This window comes from Capra hircus, chromosome 16 (assembly GCF_001704415.2).
Source record: "Capra hircus breed San Clemente chromosome 16, ASM170441v1, whole genome shotgun sequence".
In the NCBI taxonomy this organism is placed as follows: domain Eukaryota; kingdom Metazoa; phylum Chordata; class Mammalia; order Artiodactyla; family Bovidae; genus Capra; species Capra hircus.
The window spans coordinates 6,165,983-6,186,144 of NC_030823.1; the positions used below are offsets into that span (position 1 = coordinate 6,165,983).

Genomic DNA, 20,162 nt, shown 5'->3' on the forward strand with positions numbered 1-20,162 from the left:
TCCAAAGAGTCAGATATGACTTAGCACACGTGCTTGTCCAGTGATTATTTTTAAAATTTCTAATTTACAGATGAGGAAACGAGGAAACCAAAGGTTAAACGACTGGGTGGTTCACAGACAGCCAGTATATGGCACTATGATTCCCATGTTGTTATTGTTGTTATTCAGTCACTAAGTCGTGTCGAACTCTTTGTGACCCCATGGACTGCAGCATGCCAGACTCTGTCCTCCCAGAGTTTGCTCAAATTATATCCATTATATATACAGCTTTGACATACTCCTTTCCCAATTTTGAACCAGTACACTGTTCCATGTCCAGTTCCTACTGTTGCTGCATACAGGTTTTGCAGGAAGCAGGTAAGATGGTCTGGTATTCCCATCTCTTTAAGAATTTTCCACAGTTTGTTGTGGTCTACACAGTCAAAGGCTTTAGCATAGTCAATGAAGCAGAAGTAGATGTTTTTCCGGAATTCTCTAGGTTTTTCCATGATCCAGCAGATGTTGGCAATTTGATTTCTGGTTCCTTTGCCTTTTCTAAATCCAGCTTGAACAGTTGAAAGTTTTCGGTTCACACACTTTTGAAGCTCAACTTGAAGGATTTTGAACATTACTTTAGCATGTGAAATGAGTGCAATTGTGCAGTAGTTTGAACTTTCTTTGGTACTGCCCTTCTTTGGGATTGGGGCAAAGGAAAATACAGTCTGTCACTGCTTCCACTTTTTTCCTTCTATTTACCATTCAGTGATGGGGCTGGATGCCATGATCTTAGTTTTGAAGCCAGCTTTTTCACTCTGCTTTCACACTCATCAAGGGGCTCTTTAGTTCCTCTTTGCTTTCTGCCATTAGAGTGGTATCATCTGCATATCTGAGGTTGTTGATATTTCTCCTGGCATTTTGCATGATGTACTCTGCATATAAGTTAAATAAGCAGGGTGACCTTAAACACCTTGGACCTACTCCTTTCCTGCTTTTGAACCAGTCCATTGTTCCATGTCCAGTTCTGTTGCTTCTTGACCCACATACAAGTTTCCCAGGAGACAAGAAAGGTGGTCTAGTATTCCCATCTCTTGAACAGTTTTCCACAGTTTGTTGTGATCCACACAGTCAAAGGCTTTAACATAGTAATGCAGAAGTAGATTTTGGGGGGAATTATCTTGCTTTTTCCACGATCCAGCAAATGTTGGCAATTTGATCTCTGGTTCCTTTCTCTTTTCTAAACCGAGCTTGTAGATTTGAAAGTTCTCAGTTCATATACTGCTGAAACTTGAAGGATTTTGAGCCTAACCTTGCTAGCATATGAAATGAACGCAATTGTACATTAGTTTGAAGATTCTTTAGCATTGCCCTTTTTGGAATTGGACTGAAAACTGGCCTTTTCCAGTCCTGTGGCCAGTGCTGACGTTTCCAAATTTGCTGACATATGGAGTGCAGCACTTTAACAGGATCATCTTTTAAGATTTTAAACACCTCAGCTGGGATTCTGTCACCTCCACTAGCATCATTTGACATCAAATTTATTCTCCAACTGGTGAGTGAGAGAGAACCCAAGCAAGCAGAGAGCAAGGAACAGGAGAGGAAAGACAGTCTTCACTCTGGCAGCACGCACCCTTGGGAATTTAGGGGAATTTCCAGCAACTGGAATCGACCAGGGTTTTGGCAGCATGACCGCCTTGGCGTGGCCTGACTTTCTGCTGGTCCCTCCCCAGTCTGGGAAAGGACACAGGCACAGACAGGGTAAAGGCTCTGGCATCCCTCAGAGCAGCAGAGCACGGTGCTCAACTTGGGTTTGTGGTGTGTTGCCTGGCTTGCTTCCAAAAAAGGATGCTAGACCGACACCTGAGAACAGGGATGCATTGCTCACAGAGATCAGCAAGGTCAGCCCCTGGGTTCATCCCTTGAGGCTCTGAAGTTTCCCTAGATGCTCCCGGGGCAGCGCGTAGCCCTCTCGTCGGTTAGGATCCGCACCCAGCCGACTCCAGACGGGGCCCCACCCACTGCGGGCCCGCCCACCGACCCTACCGACCCCACCCACTGGGCTCGGGCCACGCCCCCCAGCCCCCTTGAGGGGGCCCCGCCCCTGGCTTTGCCCCGCCGCGGAGGGTCCCGCGGTCTCTGGCCCCGCCTCTCCGCCCCGCCGCGCCCCTCCGGCTCCGCTTCTAAGTTGGGGCCCGCCCCCGGCTCAGGCTCCGCCTCCCCTGGTCCCGCCCAGTGCTCGGCCCTCGGTGCCCCGCGCCTGGAGCAACCTCAGCGCCTGCCGGCGGGGAGGAGAGCGGCTCGGGGGCCTCCAGACACAAAGAGCGACGGCGAGACGCGGGTAGGAGCGGAGCGCACGCCCGCGCCCTTGGCCTGTCCCCGCGCGGGCGGGACCCGAGACGCCACAGACCAGGTGAGCCGAGCGCGGGAGGTAATCACGCACCCGGGGGCGTACTATGGCGGGCGCTGGGACCGCGGGCCGGGGCCCCGCGCCTCGCTCTGCCCCCGGGCCTGGGGGCCCCTGGGTCAGTCCGGAGGGAGCTCGCTTCCCTCGAGACCCTGGGGCGGGGCGGCTTCGGTAGAGCCAGGCCCTCTCGCGGATCGCGTCTGGGTTGGCGCTCCGGGACCTTGGGTCAGATGGCCGGCGGGCGGTCTGCTGGGGTCCCGAGGCGGCCGGGCCGGTCCTCTAGGCGGCGGCTGGCGTCCAGTTCCTGCTCGGGATGAGCTCTAAGATCACCTCACTGTGCAGAAGCTCTGCTTTCTACCTGCTTCCTTTTGCTGTATTACGCGTTTGCACTTGGAAAAATTGTTAGAAATAAGGACTCACGCTCTGGGGCGGAAAAGTCTGTTATGAGTTTTGTATGTTGTGAGTAGTTTTTGCAGAAGCGCGGCTTTCCTCCCGCCGGTGCGCTCAGTCGCGGATCCCATAAATCGTACTGATAAGTGGAAACTCTCTGTTGAGCTGTGTATTTGCACAAGATGGAGGTGAGGAAGATCGCTCCATTCCTTTCTGCTCCTGGAGACTTAGGCCGAGCTGTGGAACGGCCGCGGGGGTGGTGGTGCAACGGAGTGGGGGTTGGGGGCAAGAACTGGGAGCCGGTGGTCTTGTGATAGTCCAGGCTGGAGGGTCGAGTGATGCTGGCGGTCCCACCGCAAGCACTGTCAATAGGACGGAGCGACGGTAAGCTGCTCTTGAGGGGCTGCTGCTGAGATTACAGTTCAGGTTCAATTAAAAAAAATAGATAATCGTTTTTGCATAATGGTAAAATAACAAGCCATCTCCAAAGCACCCGAATCTCAGATAACATTTACCTCAATCAAACTAGGAGAACAGTTTATCGAAAAGTTAAGGTTTTAATATTTTTTAATTGAGGAATTTATCTTCTTTACCTTTTCTTTTTGGCCACTCCGCTGGTGGGATTTAAGGTCCCCTGACCCAGGATCAACCTATGCCACCTTCCTGGAGTCCTAACCACAGGACCACCAGAGAATTCTGTTCAGTTGAGGAGTTTATATAAACTTTGATGGATAGCTGTTTTTCTCTAGCTCATGTTTACCCCAGACATTACGGTTTGCAGGGCTTCTCGCAGGTGGATGGGCTGTGTCATTGTGCATAACATGATGGGGATTCATCCTTTAGTGTTACAGTAGTACCCTTACATATGAACCTTCAAGTTGTGAACTTTGAAAGATGCAAATATGCATCCCATCCCCATCAGGCAGGAGTGAAATTGCAGGTTGTCCTCCATCTGTTGCTGATGATCCTTCAGCTCTACCATCTCCCTCCTCCTCTAGTCAGTAACTCTTCTTGCCTGTTCAGTCAGTAACTCTTCTTGCCCCTGTGTGCTAGCTGTTGTACTGTAGTTTTAAAAAAATGTTTTCTTTATTTTTTTGTGTTTGTTTCGTTTGTGTGAAAAGTGTTATAAACCAACTATAGTACAGTACTATATAGCCGATTTTGTTAGTTGGGTACCAGTGCTAACTTTGTTGGACTTACGAACAAATTGGCTTTAGGGACATGTTCTTGGAATGGAGCTCGTTCACATGTAGGGGACTTACTGTAGTTTGATTCTGTGTCTTGAGTTCTTAGGAACATCTGCTGGTGGGAAATAAAGTAACAAGAGTTGCAGAGTTCTAACTGTGAGTATTCAGGGTGTTCTGTAGGGAACAAGGTATAAAGAAGGTTGAGAAGTGCTTGCAAACGAGACTCTCAACCAGGGCTGAACATTCTTGCAAACGAGATGTTCTGCCCAGTGTAGGGAACTAGGTATAAGGAAGGTTGAGAAGTGCTTGCAAAGGAGACTCTCAACCAGAGCTGAACATTCTTGCAAACGAGATGTTCAGCTAAGAATCCTGTTTGTTCCCGTGGGGAAAAGAACATTTCTTGCACACAAGGATGTTTCTCTGATTCCTCAAAAGGAACAGACCCTGGGACAAAACAGATTCTAAGTTGATAAGGAAGTTCCCCAAAACAAAGTCTTAGCTGCAGTAAATAAGTCAAGGTAAACGTTATCTCGCCCTGCGCCTGCGCACTGTATAGTCTCTGAATCATAGTGCTTGGCAGCTTGCCCTGTAGGTTGCTGTGCAAGGGATATAAAATAAAGCAGCTGTAAGAAGCAAGTGTTAAAATATAAAGATTCAAACCACTCTGCAGTGTTGGTGTTTCATTCCGTCGCCAGCATGTTCAGATTCTGCTCTTTTATGGTGAGTGGCTTTAGGTGCTAGTTACTGGATGGTTTGTTTCTTTTTTTTTTTTTTTGAAGATGATGCATGTGGTGTTTCGGGCATGTGATAGATCCCTCTGTCCATGTTCTTTCTATGTTGGACACTTAGCTTTGGATCTTGCCACAAACAGGCAATTGCTGAACATCTCTCTTCTTCTCTGACTCAAGATAGGTCTAGAAGAAGGAGGCAAAAACAGTGTCTGGCGTGCCTTGAAGTAGAAGTTTCAGAGGTGGAGTCCAGTGCGTGGCATTCCTTCTGACTGAAGGAATAGTGCCCTCCAACTTGGAAGAGTGTTTCCAGTGCCCAGGCCTCTTTCCCGTCTGATTCCGTGGTCAGTCCCTAAAAAGTTGAGTGGCAGTAGCTGTGACTGGACTTTAGGTTTGAACTTAGCTTAGTCCTTGGCTTCAAGTGAAGTGAAGTGAAATGAAGTCACTCAGTCATGTCCGACTGTTTGTGACCCCATGGACTGTAGCCTACCAGGCTCTTCTGTCCATGGGATTACTGGAGTGCGTTGCCATTTCCTTCTCTAAGTGTGAATTAGGAATTCAGGGTCAAGGCCAGCAATTTGGTTCATCACAAGCAGGAGGCCAGACTCTACTTGGAGCTATTTGGCGGGTGGTGGTAGCAGAAGGTTTTCCTTTATCTATCCCCGAGGTGACCTTGAGCCCCCTGGTGAGACCTCTCCACCAAGGGATTCTGCCTGTCAGCATCGTTTGGTTTGTGAACCATGGGGCCAAGGAGTTCTTTTGGGCATTCTGTATTTTTAGTTTCTTGGTGGAAGTTGGAGTTTGCATCTGCTCTGATAGGTGCACTTTTCTTTCTCAACTCTGGATGGCCCTTCCTTAGACTTGGGGGCTGAGGTGCAGGCTTTGGGCGGGCTTGTGTGGCTCACTGCACAGGTGGTGTGTCCCTGGTACCTGGGCCCCATGCTGCGCTGAGCTCCTGTCAGAAATGGAGCCGATTCTCTTGGTGATTTCTGTTTAAACTGTGGCTAAGCACTTACTGTGGGCCAGGCTCTCTTCTCAGTGCTTCAGGTAAATTCCTTTGGCTGGTGCTCACAACAGACTGCCGAGCTGGCTGTACTGTGGTTCCCACCTTGAAGACCTGTACTTCATTGCCTCAGTGACAACGTTGTTTCTTTACGTTAGAAAGAAAATGAGGGTTTTTCAGTGTTGGTGACTGAAAACCAAAAAGAACCCCATGAAGCTGTGACTAACGTCATCTGTCTAGTCATCCTAAGTGCGGGACAAGAGAGGAACTGTCAACCAAATTCCATCTGTGAACAGCAGTGTAGATGGCTTAATAAACTGGCCTTGCATTCTGTGGGCCTCCTAGATGTGCCTGTCCTTGGAAGTAACAATAACAACTAACGATAGTAACAAAAGAGCTGGAGTGTAGGAGTGTGGTTCATATCGGGAGGTGGGGTTGCTCTCAGGGTCACAGATGGTGTGAATTTAAGACCTGGATGGTCACTGAGGAACGGGGAGCTCAAAGGAGTTTCTTGTTTTATGTGAAGAGGGGAGCTTGTAGAGTGTGTATGCTGTTGGGAATGAGCCAGCAGAGGAAGTGTTTATTGAGTCTAATCTTATCTGCATTTCCAAATTAGAAAGCTTATTGATTGTATGACATTATCTTTAAACAATTACAGTAAATTAATTGTACATTATTATTATTGTCCATATGTACTTCTGTTCCTATGCAGTTTTTGGTAAGGGCTTGTTCATTGGCTCTGAAGCATAATATTCTTATGTAAATGAACATGTAGATGATTACTTAAGTTAATTCTGTCATACGTAGATTTTTTGAAAGTATATAATCACGAATTTACAAATACTTAGGTTATACTGAATAGGATTGAATCATTCCTTGATGATTCTAGTTGATAGTATCATCATGGGTAGCTATGATTTTCTGAAACATCACAGCATGTTGACTTCATAGTTGTTTATAGCTTCCAGGGAAAAGGGGAGGATTTTGTTTATTTTCAATAGAAACAATTAACAATCTTTCACAGTTTATTAGTTTGCATGATATAGACCTAAATGACAAAAACCATGCTTCCTGTACTAAAAGTGTCGTTAACACATATTATGTGCTCAATAAGTGTATGTCAGATGCATGAAGAAACAGCAGAATGGTTGAATGAATGTGTATTGATGAATTTCTTTACAGAAAACAGATCTTTATTGAAAGTAGACTTCCAATATTGCCTACGTCTAAAGTCTTTTTGTTTTGTTAGAAATATGTTTTAAGGTTCAGAATTATCATTTGTAGTTATAGCTAGACATGAGATAACAATATAGATTCATTTGGTATCATATGACTTAAAAAAAGACTTTTCAGTATCATTTTCTCAGCATATTTTGGAACAGCAGCGTTCAGGCCAGATTTCCTGAGTTTGAATTCTGGGCTGTTGGTGAACTGCTGTGTGGTCTTGGGCAAGCTCCTCAGCCTTTCTTTGCTCCATTTCTTCCTAACTAAAGGATCTGACATATTACCTATCTCCCAGAATGACTGTGAGGATTAAAATGCCTTTAAGACATGTCAAATGCTTGTAATAATGCATAGCCATTGCATAATAAGCCCTCAAAAAGCTAATGTCATGGTGATAAAAAAAAATGGGTTTCTTTCTTATAAGGACTTAGGTAATACTTCCGAAATAGGTTTTATTGCCATAAAAGTTCTTATTAAAAATGACAACTGCAAAAATCCCTGGTATACTGCTTCTATCACATAATGCAAGTAATGTTAGGTTTTTCCTTTTCCTTTGATCTAAATTTAATGTTTTATTAATATTACAGATATATTTTCTTTGCCCTTTAATGCTACTCTTTTTTGTTGTTTCATCCCTTTATAGAAATTACTTATGAATGCAAAGATGTTATATAAAAAACAAATGTTTAGGTATTGTTTATATTTTTGAGTTATTAAATTTTAGCCTGAAAAGAATCATTTGTTTTTTTAGGACTGCAAGGAAAACAGCATATGAAAAGAAGAAGGTATAGTAAAAAAAAAAAAAAAAAAAAACCATTAAGTTTAAAATATATTATCCTCTAAAACATACTTTGTAAAAGGAATAGTGGCAAAATAGAAAATCTTCCTTTGCTGAAGGGACGTTTACTTTGAAAACATAATTTAGAAACTCTGTTAATAAAGTTATCCTGTTGATAAAAACCTGTTCTTTTAAGAAGGCTCTGCTTTTGCTTTGATAAAGATATTGATCACCTTTGTACACTTGGTATATTTTATACATATTTTAAGGACATTGTGAACCAGTATTATTTATGTGTAGGTCAAAGAACAAATTAATTACATGAATGACCTTGATGACCTAACTCAGCCATCTGAAACTGCTTCCAAGGATGGTGATATGCTTTACTCTAAAAATTCCCCGTTGCCATCTGGCAGGTGGCTGAGGGTCATGGACCCCCTCCCTCGTGCCTGTCAGCCCTCGTCCATCTGCTCCATGAACAGCTCAGAGCTGGCCCCAGCTTTCCCAGCTGGGTTCTGCCTCACAGTAGAGTCCTCAAGGACAGGTGTGTTTAACTGGCATCCTCAAGAGGTGCAGGAACGCTCCCTGTGGATTTTTTCCGGCAGTTGGTAGAAACCAAACACTCTTGAAGTTGATTGTCCTTCATTCCGCAGAGCTCCCGAGTGGCATCTCAGAGCAGAGGAATTCACTCCCCCACCCAGTGTCCCTCTCAAACACGGACCGGGTCCCATGCCCAAGGTCCTAGCAGCAGATCTCCCACAACAAAAAGCTCTCAGGAAGAGCTTGGGAAAGTAGTATTTGTAATTCAAATCCATTTGTCTATAGCAGTCAGGTAGGGACCCACCATGGCCTCTTCCAAGGAGAGGCCTTTAATATTTTCCATAGGAATTGATCTCAAAATTTTTGCGACTGTCTCTCAGAGCCGGGACCCTGATTGTGGTTTAGGCCAGGACTGTGTGTGCTCCACTGATGACGGCATTTCCCGACCAAAAGTCCCTCTGCTCTGGAGTGAGCGTGTCGGTCACACCTGGCACGTCATCATCTTCAGCGTCTAAATCAGAGTCTGTTCTTGGCTCCACTGTCATTTTTTTAACCAGGACCCTATCAATGGCCTTTTCATATCATTTACAGTTTTTCAATTAGTAGAAACTGCGACATCAGTTGTAAAAATACTTTTGTACCCTTTAAAAAGTTGTTTCTTTAGAATAAACTTATAAAAGTCCCCCTCCCACCAAGGAAAAACAAGTAAAAAAAAAACTCTTGCTACTAACAGTAGGTATTCTGGCATTTGGTAGAGATTTCCCTTCCTTGACTGATAATTAGGTTAGTTTATCACTTCCACTGAAGGTAAGGAGGAAACTATAGGCAGTTCGGAGACCACACTTCAGAAGTCATTCTTGTACTTACAGAAAATGAACCCTCTGCCCTGTGTAGTGTCCTGTGTCAGTACAAGGAACTTTTGAAAACAGTGATACCTATGCCATAGTATACATTTAGTGATAATTATGTTTCTCATTGTATTTCCCCCATCTTACTATTTTAAACAGTATGAAGAGAGAATGAAAGTTATTGCAGCAGAAAATAATCTCATGATTCTCTAAGAAGACCTCTCTGAATTTTGCCTTATTTACCATTAGTGTATATACCATGAATGAAATAGGAGGATTATTTTGTATTGATATGTTTGTACTAGAGAAGTAACTGTGGTTTGATGTAAGAGGACTGATAGAGTCGGAAGACCTGGTGGAAAGCCTGCAGCTTACTTATATAGTTTTAACTTCTTCCTTTCCAGAATCATTATAGCTAATGAGTTAATTGATGTTTGTAGAAGTGCTTAGTACAGTTGTCAATAGGTATAAGCCTTGCAATTGCCTATTAAAATGTGAGAGAGGTAGCATATTCTCAAGAAAACAATTTTTGTATGAAATTTCATTTATTTAAATATATACAGAGCTAAGGCTCCTACTTGAAGTAGCTGTATAGGAGGTATTAGATGCAGTGTTTTTAAAGGTAGCAAGTGGAGTTGTTATGGAATTATAATTGATTTACGATATTGTGTTAGTTTCAGGTATACTGCAGTGATTCAGACATATATGTGTATGTGTGTGTATATTATATAAACGGGGCTTCCCTGCTGGCTCAGACAGTAAAGAATCCACGTGCAATGCAAGAGACCTGGGTTTGATCCTTGGGTCGGAAAGATCCCCTGGAGGAGGAAATGGCAACCTGCTCCAGTGTTCTTGCCTGGAGAATCCCATGGACAGAGGAGCCTGGTGGGCTACAGTCCATGGGGTCACAAAGAGTTGGACATGACTGACTAACACACATACACACACACACATATTCCTCTTCAGATTCTGCTTGTAGAATATTAAATGTAGTTCCTTTACAGTAGATCCTTACTGGTTATTTCATATACACTTGTCTGTATAAAAATGGTACATGGTAGACCCAACCTCCCAATTTATCCCTTCCCCTACCCCCTTTCCCGTATGGTGAGTAAGTTTGTCGCCTATGTCTGTGGGTCTCTTTCTGTTTCGTAATAAGCTCCTTTTAGATTCCACATATACGCAGTATGACTTGTCTTTTGTCTGACTGACTTTGCTTAGTGTGATCATGTCTAGGTCCATCCCTGTTGCTGCAGATAGCATTATTTCATTCTTTTTTATGGCTTTGTAGTTTTCCATTATATAAATATACCACATCAGATACAATTTTTAAGTGTGGTCAGATCTATAAATCTTTTAAGCTTTCTGTGTTTGTTGTAATTCAGAGAAAAGCCTTTCTAGTTCTGAGCTTCTTGAAAAGTCCCTTGGGCTTTCTTTCTCCTTTCATGGATTCATTGTCTTCCATTAAATTTTTGAACCTTTGGGAATTTCTGCTTGTATAAGGTCTGAGGTTTGTATGGAACCTTATTTTTCCCATTTGGAGATCCACTTGGTGCAGTCTTTTCATTGTATAAACATACAGGTTAGTCTTTCATTTCAGAGGAAATGATGAAATGTCATTTTATTGAGTACTAACTAAAAGTCTCCTTTGTCTCGCTTAGGTTTCTGACAGTGGTAGAGAAGCAAACAATCAGCTGCGCAAAAACCACATGCAGGATGCAATTGCCAGCCTAAGACTGGAAATAGACACAGTGAAAAATCAGAACCAGGAACAAGAAAAGAAATGTTTTGACGATATTGAAATTGCAAAAGGAGAGAATGAGTATCCTCAAAAGGCAAACAAATTGAACAAGGAAACGTTGACAAAGGCCATATTCCAGCATACTGGTCAGCTTAACGTTCCGATAGCTGAAAATACAATGCTAAACCCTGAGCTGGAAAATGCCAAACAAAGCAAACAACGACTGGAAACAGAAGTGGAATCCTACTGTTCTAGACTGGCTGCTGCCGCACACGATCATGATCAAGGTCAGACATCACAAAGAGACCTGGAACTTGCCTCCCAGAAAGCAGAAGAGAAGAGGTTACGCTTGCAGGACCAAATGAAGTTCGATATGGCTAAGCTGAAAAGTAACAATGAGATGCTTTCCCAGCAACTTTCTAAAGAGAAAAATAAAGTCAGTCAGCTAAACATCAAGCTGCATCAGACGAGAGATGATCTCGGAGAAAAGACTTTGATGTTAGAACGTGTCCAGAGAGACTTCCGCCAAGCAGAGTGTCAAAGGCAAGAAATTGAGCGCATGTATCAGAACGAACAAGGCAAAGTGAATGAATACCTTGGAAAGCAGGAATCCTTAGAGGAGAGATTATCTCAACTCCAGAGTGAAAACATGTTGCTCCAACAGCAACTGGACCCTGCGCAAAACAGAGCCGGCAGTCAAGAGAAGATGGTCATTAGCATCCAAGACCAGTGTCAGCAGACCACGAGAAACCTTCATTCTGAATGTGAGAAACTAAGTCTGATGCTGGAGGAAAGAAACAAGGAGTTGGTCAACAGATGGAATCATGTTGAGAGAATGCTTCAGTATGAAAATGAGAAAGCAGAAAGAGAAGTAAGTACCCAGAAAGAGAAATAATTCTCCGCCTTCCTGAAAGAAAATTCAAAGTGATTCTTAATTCTGGCTAAATGTTGAATCTGCTGCTGCTGCTGCTAAGTCGCTTCAGTCGTGTCCGACTCTGTGCGACCCCATAGATGGCAGCCCAAGAGGTTCCTCTGTCCACGGGATTTTCCCGGCAAGAGTACTGGAGTGGGTCGGCAGTGCCTTCTCCAGGAACTGTCTCTAGATTCTATCAAATTTCCACTGTCCTTCATCCCTTTGTATCTTCTGTTTCTTCTGTACCCACTTAAAATTGTCAGTCACTTACGCCCTTATCTGTAATTCTGGTTAAATTCAGCTCTTCACCTGCACACAGGTGGCAAGAGAAAAAACAAAGCCATGCTGACTAGTATCATCTCAAGTGAACCTTTATGCCCATTAGCCATCACACTATACGTATTTCCATAGCTAAGTCCCTTTGCAAACTAAAAGATATCCATCCACCAAGGAAAAGGTTACAACAACTTTTTCCTGTCTGTAACATCATCAGTTATTCAGTCTTTCCACCAGCTTATTCCCAGCATTCAAACACTTCATTATCTGACCCCACCCTCTCCCACTGCTTCATTTCTCCACCAAGACTGCCAGGAGAAATATCACTAACCTCAGGCATAAACGAGTTGCCTACACTCAGATGTAAAAGAGTTCACATTTCTCTAGGTATTTTGTGCGGAATCCGTTGCAGACATTAGTGTCCATCATTCCATGAAAACAGCCTGTCAGGTCATCACTGTATTTTACATGACTAAAGCAAATGGTTGCCGGTATCTGCTTCAAGGTCGTAGCATTTTCTGCTCCCTTTGTGGGTGATGCTACTCCCACTAGTGGCTCACTCCTTCAAGTCTTTAATGTTTATTCTCCGTGAGTCTTCTCTAGCTATGAAACTGCCTTGTTTTATTCTTCTTCTTAGCTCTTTCTACTATATTACGTAGTATATATTTCATATACATGTACGTATATGGTATATATAGGGTTTCCCTCATAGCTCAGTTGGTAAAGAAACTGCCTGCATTGCAGGAGACCTCGGTTTGATTCCTGGATTGGGAAGATTTGCTGGAGAAGGGATAGGCTACCCTCTCCAGTATTCCTGGGTTTCCCTTGTGGCTTGGCTGGTAAAGAATCCCTGCAATGAGGAAGACCTGGGTTAGATCCTTTGGGTTGGGAAGATCCCCTGGAAAAGGGAAAGGCTACCCCCCCCACTCCCCACCCCCCCGCGCCCGCCCCAGCATTCTGGCCTAGAGAATTCCCCTTGTACAGTCCATGGGGTTGCAGAGTCTGACATGACAATTTACTGTGCGTGTATATGCATTTATGTCCTCTCTCTACACACAGACAATATTCTTCCCTCTCCAACTACAAAGTACTCCATCACGAGTGCAGGAATTTCTGTTTGTTCATTTCAGTGGCTGGACCAGTGTCTACATAATAGGAAAGCAAATATTTCTGTTGAATGAAATGAGAAAGTGAATTTAAATATAGTAAATAAATTTCCGACAGGTTGTGAATCTATGGTCTCTAAACCAGCCTAAAAGCACATCTTGTATCCAGCAAATAAAAATTAGACCCGAGAAATGCTTCACTTTGAGTGGAGACGTCATGTCGCTTATGAAATGTTAAGAGATTCAGTTCTAAATTTTTAATATAGATGGGTATTAGTAATTCGGAGAAGGCAATGGCACCCCACTCCAGTACTCTTGCCTGGAAAATCCTATGGATGGAGGAGCCTGGAAGGCTGCAGTCCATGGGGTCGGTGAGGGTTGGACACAACTGAGCGACTTCCCTTTCACTTTTCACTTTCATGCACTGGAAAAGAAAATGGCAACCCACTCCAGTGTTCTTGCCTGGAGAATCCCAGGGACGGGGGAGCCTGGTGGGCGCCGTCTATGGGGTCGCACAGAGTCAGACACGACTGAAGTGACTTAGCAGCAGTATTAGTAATTTACTCTTTTACTATTCAGATAATTTTAATCTCTATGGAACCACATGTCAGTATCATGATGACGCAGATAAAAGAAACTCTCAAACTTAAACTGAATATTTTGAAATTAAGCTTCAGTTACATGGATTGCCTTGACAGTCAATTCCAGGTTTCCCAGATGCTATTACTTATATATCATACTTCGGCTTCAGTAGCTTGTCATACTGTTTTGTCATATTTGTTGGTATAATGTTAGTTTTATTCATGTAAATTCGAATTAAATTGGATAGCATTTCAGGCTTGAGTCATTTATTCTTATGGTCTCTCAACTTTGAGTTGTAATTAAATTAAGAATTCATTGAGAAGTCATTTAAATATACTTGTCATTAAATCATAATTTGGGACTCAAGTGGTGAGCTTTAACCAAGCTCTTCTTGATTTAATCTTCCCACTGCTATTTATGCTATTTACTTAGAACATTTTTACAAACAGTTTGCTCCTAATTCTCATTTTACGGGTCAATTACTGTCATTTGAATACCAGTTTACCCAATAAAAATGGAGGGTGGCAGGATTCGTGAGCAGCAGGAATGGAGTGAGTCAGGGAGAGGGTTGTAGGGGCTGCGGTCTGGAGGCAGGTGGAGGCCAGGTTATCGAGGCTCCTTGAAGGCAGGGGAGCAACCTCAGTTTTAAAATTTCATTGTTCTTTTATATTGGAATATAGTTGATTTACAATTTTGCGTTAGTTTCAGATGTACAGCAAGTTGATACAGGTATAGGTATACATATATCCATTCTTTTTCAGATCCTTTCCCATGTAGATGCCTGCAGAATAGTATGGTTAGCCAAGGGTAAAGGACGGGAGGAGGGATAAACTAGGAGTTGGGGATTAACAGACACATGACTAGATATAAAATATATAAGCAGCAAGGGAATGGCCTCATTTTTCTGCTGAGGAAGGAATCTATTGGAAAGATCTGAGCACTGGATTGAATATGTGAAGATCTCTGATGTTAATTGAAGCCTCTAATAAAGAAAGAGGAAAAATGTTTTCACAGTGTGGACTTTTCCACCGCTTGTCCCACCTACACACCTGTTTCTTTCTGGACGTGAGGTGGTGAAGCTCTGCAGATTTATCAGGAGGGGCAGGGTGTGAACAGTGGGGCTGCCTCCTCCGTCTTAGGAACTTAATATCAGGAAAGCCGGTGGGGAGCCTTTCTGGGTCTGTAACCACATTCAGGGAGGAGGAAAAGGTGAGTTGGTATCCATGGTGATAGTTTTCAAAGTACATGTGTTGGAGTTATCTATTACTAACATAATAGTAAGAGTAAAGTGATTTGATAAACTCAGTGACAAGGCATCTTATTAGGCAGTTGTGAAACACCGTCAACAAGAACTGTCTGACACCTTCAAAAAGCAGTTTGCATTGGAGGCATCCCTGGACGTCGTGTCGTCACTGTGCCAAGTTAGAAGTTGAGACACGGGATTTAAAGAGCAATTTACATCAACTCAGAAGTCAGGTATGTGTGAAATTGAATGTGTCGACAGTTAATACGTAGGATAAAGTGTTTTAGGATGCTCATTTTCATGGACAGCTTTCTTTTTATTTTCATTACTAGTAATTTACTATAATTTTATTAATCTTTAAGTGCGCTCATTTCTTAAACTCTGACTTGCATTCTGCCGTTTGCATTATAGTATATGATGTACCCCTTAGGAAAGTGGAGAATTGGGCGTCATTCTTCACACAGGTTGAGAGACTTCTTTTCCTATTGAACAATATTTTATTTTGTGATCCCTGTATTACCATGATGAAGCAAGCCAGATAAAATCAGCAGATAATGTTTAATGGAATGTTCCAGAAAATTATCATTTCTCATCTTCACTTTTGTGAATGGCTGTAGAGTTCTGTATATATTTATTTCTTGCATTTCAGAATAACTTGTGCAGAAATTGTATTATACAAATCAGCTGAAGTTAGGCACTGCCTTCTTTTCTTTTCATTTAGGATACATTGTAAAAGCATGGAGGTACTCAGATGGAGTATAACACATCCATCGAAGATAGAGAATTAAGAACATTATCTAGATCGTGCCTTTGGATTTTTAGAAAGCTATTGAGATATAATTCATGTATCATATACTTCACCCATTCCAAGTGTGTAGATCAGTATCTCTTAGTCTAGAGAGGTGTCACCTGTGACCACAGTCAATTTTAGAGCATTTGCATCACCCCCCCAAAGAAACCCTGCATCCCTTAGCTACCTCCTAAGGCCCCCCCATCTCCCTCAGCTCCAGGCAACCCCCAGTCTAATATCCATCTCTGGAGACATGCCTGTTCTGGGTAATTTATATAAATGGAATCATGCAGTATGCTCCTTTGGGATTAGCTTTTCTCATTTGACGTCGTGTTTTTGCGGTTCATCCCTGTTATAGCACGTATCAGTTCTTCCATTTCTGTTAACTGTCAAACAATAAACACTACGTGGCTATATTTATCCATTCATAAGTTGATGGAGGTTTGGGTTGTTTCCGCTTTGCTACTATCAGTAATGCTGCTGTGGACATTGGTTTATACATTTCTGGATGGACCTGTTTTTATTTCCCTGAGGTGGGATTTTATCCTCAGAGTTAGCTGGCTGATTTCTCCTTTTCTTGGCCTTTGCTCAGACTGCCCTTTCTGTCTTCACAGTTTCTTTTCCTCTTGGGTAGTCCTCCGTTTATTCAGACCTGGTGCCCAGTCTCTCCTCCTCCAGAGCTTTCCTGACTATCCAGCTCTCATGGAGCCTTTCCTCTTCAGCCCTGTTATGTAGTCTGTGAAGAACAATTAAGCCCTTAATTTTGCACTGGTGTCATTTTTTTCATGAGGGAGAATCTTATCTAGGTATACCTTGTTCTAACAGGGAATATTTATGGATATGCACAGCACTTGTCTTGTATAAATGGAAAACAGTTTAGTTTAACGGTTGTTAGGACACAACTAAGTACTTCATCCCACGCCAGTTATTTCTTCTTGAAGATGTTTGTATAGTAAAACTTTTATTAAAATGTATTTTAAGCAACTAAATGTAAAATTGAAAGCGCTTAGTCTAATAGAGGAGAATTGTTCAATTAAATGCTCGTTTCTCTCCCTGACTCTGAGAGAAAAGTGTAAATTTGCCTTCATTATGTAGGCAGAAGTGGGATTTACCGATTTCTAGCTTTTGACCAACTGTAAAGTTCTGGAAATAGCTTCTCTGATATCTGTACTTCGTAACCTTAATTTTCTTACTGGAGTACTGGCTAGACATTAACAGTTGTGGGAATGGATTGATTCAGAACTTTCATTTAGCAGTAGAGTTATATGTCCATGGCATGACTTCACCCTTCCTCTGACGGCTGTGTAATGTTCTGTACCACTCTGTCCAGGAGGTGCTATTTGCATATTAACCGGTGGTCACTGTCCACTGAGTAGTACAGAGAGGAAGGAAGTTACAAATTACTGTAAGTGGAGAAAAGTACTAGAATACTAGTTGGTTAGTGGAGTCAGTGAACGTTTTTGAAGTCTGGACACGTGTGTTCTGGGCCTCCTGCTCCCCCTTCCTGCCCCTTGCAACGGTATGGAGAGTGAGCTCATTATGACTTGTGTAGAAGACCACTTCCGTTGGCATGCCGTCTGCCTGAAGTATCAAATTGTTTTGCAGATAAAATACAGCAACCGTAATAATGCCAATTACAAACAGCTCTTGGTATCTGCCACGTCCTCTTCTAAATACATTATGTATAGTCCCCAATTTAATCTTCCCAGCATCCCACTGAGGTTGATGCTACCATTATCCCCATTTTATGGATGGAGAAACTGAGATACAGTAAGGTTAAGTAATTTGCCCCAGGACTCACAGCTCAGAACTGATGGAATTGGAACACTGGCCCACGGATTCCCATGTAGCTACTGCCTCTCACAGTAATCTCTGAAGCATCTGATTGTCACCAACAGCAGTGCTAGCTCTCATAATCACTGGGAGAACCATGGTCATTCACATATGTGGATATTTAAAGTGATGGCTGATGTGGAGCTTGGAGTATATATATATACACATATACATATATCTGTTTATCATCAGGTAATTTCCTGCCTTTCCCCATTTGGCCAGTTTATAAATTTGTGTGTTTATTTGAGAAAATCTAATTTAAGGCATGAATGATTTTGTGTTTGAGTGCTAAAGGGGAGGTCAGTAATGTACAAAGGGCAGACAGTAAATATTTTCACTTTTTGGACTGTGAGGTGTCTATTGTAACAACTCAACTCTGCTGGATGGCAGGAAAGCAGCCATAAACCATATGTAGATTAAAGAGACAGAAACTGACATTGGCAGATTCACTAGGTTATTAGTAATTAAAACAGTTTGGTTTTTTCCTTCTTTTTTCTTTCTTTTTAGTTGCAAGAAACACAGAATCAACATACAGAGGCCACGAGATGTGCTGAAAAAACACAGGATCACATCCAAAAGTACTATTTAAAGCAGCACAGAAAACAGCTTAAATATAAAGCAGATAAACAGTATAATATGAGAATTAGATCAGTAATGATAATAAAGACATCATTGTGAAGCTGGGTAATATTTCAGCTTTGAGCTGTTTTGAGATGCATGATTTTCCCCCATTTCCATATTTTGCACATTATCCAGAAGTGAAAAGTGAAAGTGTTAGTCACTGAGTCATGTCCAACTCTTTACAACTCCATGGACTATAGCCCACCAGGCTCCTCTGTCCATGGAATTGTCCAGGCAAGAATCCTGGAGTGGGTTGCCATTTCCCTGTCCAGAGGATCTTCCTGACTCAGGGATCGAACTGGCGTCTCCTACACTGCCGGCAGTTTCTTTACATTCTGAGCCACCAGGGAAGCCGATTGTCCACAAAACACAACTAGAAAAACAGTACAGTTGCCAAATCACTTGCTTTTCTAAATTCTAAGATCCTCTATAGTTGAACTGCAGATGTTTGTTCAGAAACAGTGTGGTATTTTAAAAATCTGTGTGTGAAGGACTGCCGTGACAGTCCAGTGGTTAAAACTCTGCCTTCCAATGCAGAGCGTGTGGGTTTGATCCCTGGTCGGGGGACTAAGATCCCACGTGCCTCACAGCCAAAAATCCAAAACATAAAACAGAAGCAATGTGGCAGTAAATCAATAAAGACTTTAAAAATGGTCCACATCCCAAAAAATCTTTAAACAAAAAACCCTATGTGTGAGAATCATTGTTTTAAAATATGCATTTTAGGCTTGAAATTGAAAATGCCGAGTTACAAACTACAGTCAAAAAGCAAACGGGCAAAATCGAACAGCTTCAGAAAAACCTGTTAAGTATAAGATCGGTAAGTCAACCTCTTAATTTCTGTCATAGAAGAATTTTAACTTTTTTAATAGTAATATATAAGAATATTTTGGACAATGTGAAAAGTCTCATTGATTAAAAAGTTTATGGTATTTTTACTGATACTGCTTACTACTAATAGCATAATTACTCTTTATAGAAGGAATGGACTGAATTCATACAATTAATGATTTTTGTAGTAAGATTTTAATTTAAAAGATTGTGACAATCTAGTCTAAAAGTAATATTTTATATAGAAAATATTTTGTGTGTTCATTCCTCTGTCAGTGAAATCAGGGTTTTTCCACTTTCTGGCTATTCTTAATAATGCTGCCTTGAACATTGGTACACAAACATCTGTTAGAGTCTAGAAATTTGAGTAATGATTTGATTGAGAATTCTGAATTTCTCTTGTAATCCTAACCCTACTGTGAGATTTTTGAGAATGAGTCATTTTTAATATTGTAGCTTATTCTCTTCACCAGGAATGAATACTATGTCTGTATAGAACAGTGTTTCTGAAAGAATGTATTTTTCCTTTGTTGGATTTTTTTTTTTAAAAGAGCTGAGGTATGCATGGGGATTTTTCAAAGATTACTTTAGTAAGATGATATTTATCCTGGAATATCTTGAACCACTGATGAAAATTATTTTAGAGCATCTTTAGAAAGTAAAATGTAAATATGGCCACACTTTAAAAAAAATTCATTAGCATTTAGTATTTTATGTGTCAGTTCAGTTGCTCAGTCGTGTTTGACTCTGCGACCCCATGGACTGCAGCACACCAGGCTTCCCTGTCCATCACCAACTCCCAGAGCTTGCTCAGACCCATGAACATCGAGTTGGTGATGCCATCCAACCATCTCACCCTCTGTCGTCCCCTTCTCTTCCTGCCTTCAATCATTCTCAGCATCCGGGTCTTTCCCAATGAGTCAGTTTTTCACATTGGAGCTACAGCTTCAGCATCAGTCCTTCCAGTGAATATTCAGGACTGATTTCCTTTATGATTGACTGGTTTGATCTCCTTGCAGTCCAAGGGCCTCTCAAGAGTCTTCTCCAACACCACAATTCAAAAGAATGAATTCTTTGGTGCTCAGCTTTCTTGATGGTCCAAGTTTCACATGCATCCATGACTACTCGAAAAACCATAGCTTTGATTA

General features: G+C 42.1%; 1 protein-coding gene across 1 annotated transcript in view; it reads left to right on the plus strand.

Annotated features, from left to right (window-relative positions):
• LOC102173174 (ankyrin repeat domain-containing protein 26) overlaps positions 1,919-20,162 on the plus strand; it is a 43,338-nt gene continuing 25,094 nt past the window's right edge. Inside the window, exons 1-4 of the mRNA XM_018059935.1 lie at positions 1,919-2,386; positions 10,740-11,690; positions 15,022-15,172; positions 18,910-19,003. Coding sequence (XP_017915424.1) covers positions 1,919-2,386; positions 10,740-11,690; positions 15,022-15,129 — 1,527 coding nt within the window. The 3' untranslated portion in view covers positions 15,130-15,172; positions 18,910-19,003. The remainder of the gene's footprint in view (positions 2,387-10,739; positions 11,691-15,021; positions 15,173-18,909; positions 19,004-20,162) is intronic.